The 4673-nt window shown below is 51.0% G+C and overlaps 1 protein-coding gene across 1 annotated transcript; it reads right to left on the bottom strand.

Annotated features, from left to right (window-relative positions):
• On the bottom strand, positions 1578-4334 carry LOC8076838 (serine/threonine-protein kinase-like protein At3g51990). Its single transcript, XM_002439684.2, has one exon. The coding sequence runs from the start codon at positions 4109-4111 to the stop codon at positions 2282-2284; it is 1830 nt and encodes a 609-aa protein (XP_002439729.1). The 5' UTR covers positions 4112-4334; the 3' UTR covers positions 1578-2281.

The following is a 4673-nucleotide window of genomic DNA, read 5'->3' as shown; positions in this document are numbered from 1 at the left end:
ATGGCAATTTAAAAGATATGCTTAAGAAATTTGGGCTCCCAACGCGACATGACAAGCATAATTATATGTACTAGTATTCTATTATTTTTAGAATGGTAGCTACACACTCTTTTTCAGGCAGATGTGGAAGAGATAGCCAGCCACCCGGTCTTATTTATCCAAAGATGTGTTTCACTGTAGACACAATTTTGAATCCAAGTGTAGACTGCTAAATGGTCAAAAGTTGAATCTGCCTCGTCAATTTGTGAAAGGCTGAGTAACACTAACATGTACGGTAATATGTCTTATCATTAAAAAATGCGCTTTATTTCTTCAAGTGTACTAATTGATTGTATCAGTAGCTTTCAGGTACTCTATCATACAACGCCTGGTCCCGCAATTGTCGTTGACGCTGGTGGTGTTCATGCATGATCCGGACTCCGGCATTCACCTATGCTTGTTCAAGCCAGCTCATACTAGAAGTTCACTGCTGATGCCGACTTGGCTAATGATCCTGTTTGCTTGTACTCTGGCAACTACTTATTTCTCAGGCATATCAAGTATGATTGCAAGAGGGGAATTGGATCATTTGTAAGCAGTGGATCCTGGTGATCCTACATCCCATGTTCAGTCTCACCTACTACTGTACCACTCACTCCTAACTTTGATTCCTGCCTACACACTTCTCAGCAAAATACGCCATGAATTTGGCCACTATGTGATGTTGATGTATAATGACAAATCAAACTAGGAAAACTAACACCATGTGCTTGACATTACTGTTCATCGTGTCAGCGTCATCTGCAGCATATGAATCCTCAACAAAACCCAAACCAACAATATAATTTTTCACTCCCTCTTTCTCTAATCAGAGAATGAACATGGAGCAATAATTACCGCCCCCTCTATTTTTTGTTATTTTTCTCAGAATTTTTCCGTTTAGAGAGCCACTTGTACTTTTTTTTTCCTTTCAAATCTTCAGATTTAAACCTCAGAGGGACATATATTAAAGAAAGCAATTAAACTCACAGGACGGAGCAGGCAGTTGGGCGATCCAAACAGACGGACGGAGATACTATTCGTTTGCTCCGCACAGCTCATGTGATGAATAATGAATGCACCCCAGTAATTAGTGCTACACGAGAATGATGTACAATTCCTGACGCCCTATGCCCCTGTCAAAATCTATGCAAGAAAAGGATAAGACTGCTCAACTGCAAATCACACCTTGCGACCTTGACACATCAATGCCTTTTGAAGCAACAAAGCATTGCACGCACCTAATTTTTGCAAAACAACAGTGCCAATGCAATCAACAAGCACAGTACATCATAATAGAACAGTTGCAAAACATCATATGCTTATATTTATGCAGGATTTGTCCAACACAAGTCTAGAATACAACTACTCCCTCTATCCTAGAAAGAATGCAATTCTAGCATAGTACCATAGTTTAATATCTTATTAAAGTTCAATCAATTATAGATAAAAAGGTATCAATATTTATGATATCAAATAAACATCATTAGATCAATTATAAAATGTATTTTCATAATAAATTATTTTAGAGCCGTAAATATGAATAGTATTCACTCAAATTTGGCCAAACATGAACTATTTTTGGTGACAGGCAACACATAGTTGCATTCTTTTCTGGACAGAGGGAGTACATAGTGACTGCATGAGAATTGAGAACATCTCCACTATATGTACCTTCCCAAGGTGGAAATGCAAAAATAATTTTCCTTAACAAGTTAACATCCACTACAGCTACCACCATGCCTACACATATACAAAACAACTCCACATTTGTGCTTGTTGTATGCAGGCAGGAAAAATAATCAACAAAAGAATACTACAACAACGAACAATCTACTTCAACTAGTGGTCATTTTGAAGCTCCACTTGATTCAGTTTGAAGCAGTGAAATGATCACCAGTTGCTTAAATTGAATCTGAAGATCCACGGCTCTTTGTTGTTTTGATCTCAGAGCTACACTAGGAGAGATCACAAGCAAGCCATTGCATTGGCTATCACCCAAGAACCAAGATTCAATAGCTGGGGAGTTGTTGTCATTGCTGGCATTCCAAATGGCAGATCACATCGCTTGGATCTGAATTCAAGGCTGTATCATCAGCCAATCATCAATACCAGGGAATATTTCTGGTACAATCCCAATTACCATGTCCATGATGATATCTGGGGAATGAGATTGTATCTCATGAGGTCGAGGTAAGGTGCCAGGTGATAGTTGATTAAGCCAACCTCAAGAACATTGCATTGTATGAACTCCCCTCACTCTTCAAATGAACTTTTCTACTTTGTCTCGGGTTCCTCCTTGACTTTCCTGGATTTTCTCTACCGTGCATGGGATTCTGCCTTCATTCTCTTGAACATTTTCCACTTTTTCAAGGTTTTGCTCTTCCTTTTCTTGAATCTTCTCTTCTTTGTCGGGGTTTGGCTGCGTTGCCTCTAACAATTTGCCTGTTTTGCCTAATGTTTCCTTGGAACATTCTTGAATCCCACTTGCATTATCTTGGATTTTCTCTGCTTTCTCTTGGATTTTCCCTGCCTTCTCTTGCTCCTCTTCACCCGCTTTGTGTTTGATCTTCACATCAAAACGAGAAATCCTTTCAGACTTTGGCAGTGCCTCAGATCCAACAACTCTTACTGTCTGGTTCCTCCTTAGGAGCAACACTGCATCCTTTTCAATAAGCTCACCAGTAGCACGCACTGTTCTTGCTCTGGTAATACCGAATCTTTGGCCGGCAACACCATCGATCCGAGCCATCAGGTCCAAGAGATTTCTCCTCTCCCGAGCCCCTGCCTCAGATAAGACTATACCGTTCTTCAGTGGTCGGGGTGACTTCTTGGCACCAACCAATGGCACCTGATCCTCCTCCAAGGCCACTGCATCTGCTTCCTCCTTTTCATCGTCGTCAAACGCCAATGCTGAGGTCGACTCCCTCTCCGATTCAGCTCTGTTGCTGGCAGCAGCTCGCTTCGAGATGGTCTTGTGAACATCAACAACCGCGCAGGGGTTCCCTACCACGGCGAGCCCATCGGCGAGCCCGTTCCACACCTTGGCCGACACTGCTTTGCTGAGAACCACGAGACGCTGGACGATGTCTGCCATGGAGGGCCGCCGCTCCCTGCAAGAGCGCACGCAGCTAGCGGCGAGGGCGGCGAGGTCCTTGCGGGTGGCCGGGTCGCGTGGTGCCGCCACACGCGGGTCGAAGAGCGAGGCCACCTTGCCCTTCCGCAGGAGCGGGACGGCCCACTCGACGACGGACGGCGGCGAGTGCTGGACGTCGATGGCCCTGCGACCGCTGATGATCTCCAGCAGCAGGATCCCGAAGCTGAAGACGTCCGTCTTGGTGCTGAGGCTCTCGGGCGTGACGTAGGCCGGGTCGAGGTAGCCGAGCGTGCCCGCGGGCGCGGGCGTCGTGGCGGCGGCAGCAGCGCCGGCGGCATTGGGCTTGGGCACGCGGAGGGCGAGGCCAAAGTCGCCGAGGCGCGCGTCGAGGTTGGCGTCGAGCAGGACGTTGGCGGACTTGACGTCGCGGTGGATGACGGGCGGGTCGGCGTCGTGGAGCGCGCGCAGCGCCCTGGCGGTCTGCAGCGCGAGGCGGAGGCGGCGCGGCCACCCGGGCGGGCGCGGGTTGGAGTGGAGCAGGTCGTAGAGCGTGCCGTTGGGCATGTACTCGACGACGAGAAGGCGCGCCGGGGCGGGGGTATTGGGGCCGGGGTCAGAGAAGCCGAGGAGGTTGACGAGGCGCGGACCGCGGACGGAGGAGAGGATGCGGATCTCGTTGTCCACCTCGGGGCGGCGCGGGGAAGGGCGCTTGACGGCGACGGCGCGGCCCGAGGGGAGCACGGCCTTGTAGACGGCCCCGTGGCTGCCCCTGCCCAGCAGCGCCGCGTCCGCGAAGTGGGACGTGGCCGCCTCCAGCTCCGCGTAGTCGAAGCGCTCGATGGCCGCCGGCGCCGGCGGCAGCGCGGGCCGTCTGGAGGAAGAGGAACCGCCCCCTGACCCCGACCCCGAGCGGCGCGAGATTGGGAGCGGCGAGATGGCCGTGATGGAGCGGCACGTCGCCACGGACGAGTCCGCGCGGCAGGAGAGGTACCCCATTTTGGCTCTGGCTTCCCCCCACCCACTACGAAGGAGTGCTTGCTTGGGTCGCGGCAAGGGGCTGAGGCTGAGCCGTCGCTGGCTCGCCGCGGCCGGGTGGGTTGGAGAAGTGGAGAGGGGAAGGGGAAGGGGAAGGGGAAGAGAGGAAGGGGATCCGAATCGGCAGAGCGCGGACCGCGGACGGACTAGGGAGGTGTGGTGTGCGTGCCTATCGGCTGCGTGTTTTTTTGGTGGTTTTTTTTTTGTGGGTGTTTTCGTTTGGTGCGGGGCCCTGTCTGCCCCTTGCTGTTTCGGTGTTTCGCGCGTGGGTGCGGGGAGGGAGCGGGGGCGGCCAGGCGCGCAGGCAGGCAGTAGAATTTTTGCGTGGTTTCGAAGCGGGACGGCGACGGGAGGCGATGATGCGGGGTACAAATTGTGCGCCGATAATTAACCGATTTTTGCGACGGCCACTGGATAATCGTCGCGTCTTGCCGTTGCCGGTGGCGCGTTTTTGCAAGGTGTCGACGACTCGGCGGAGGAGGAGAAACGGGTCGTGGTCGTGCGTGTTTCCCGGCCAAGTCCG

The sequence above is a fragment of the Sorghum bicolor genome, chromosome 9 (genome assembly GCF_000003195.3).
Source record: "Sorghum bicolor cultivar BTx623 chromosome 9, Sorghum_bicolor_NCBIv3, whole genome shotgun sequence".
NCBI lineage: Eukaryota > Viridiplantae > Streptophyta > Magnoliopsida > Poales > Poaceae > Sorghum > Sorghum bicolor.
Note: the sequence above shows the minus strand (reverse complement) of the source record. Positions and strands in the feature narration are given on the sequence as shown.

Excerpts from the sequence above, each read along its gene's own strand:
- LOC8076838 (XM_002439684.2), bottom strand. The coding sequence starts at position 4,111 with ATGGGGTACCTCTCCTGCCGCGCGGACTCGTCCGTGGCGACGTGCCGC.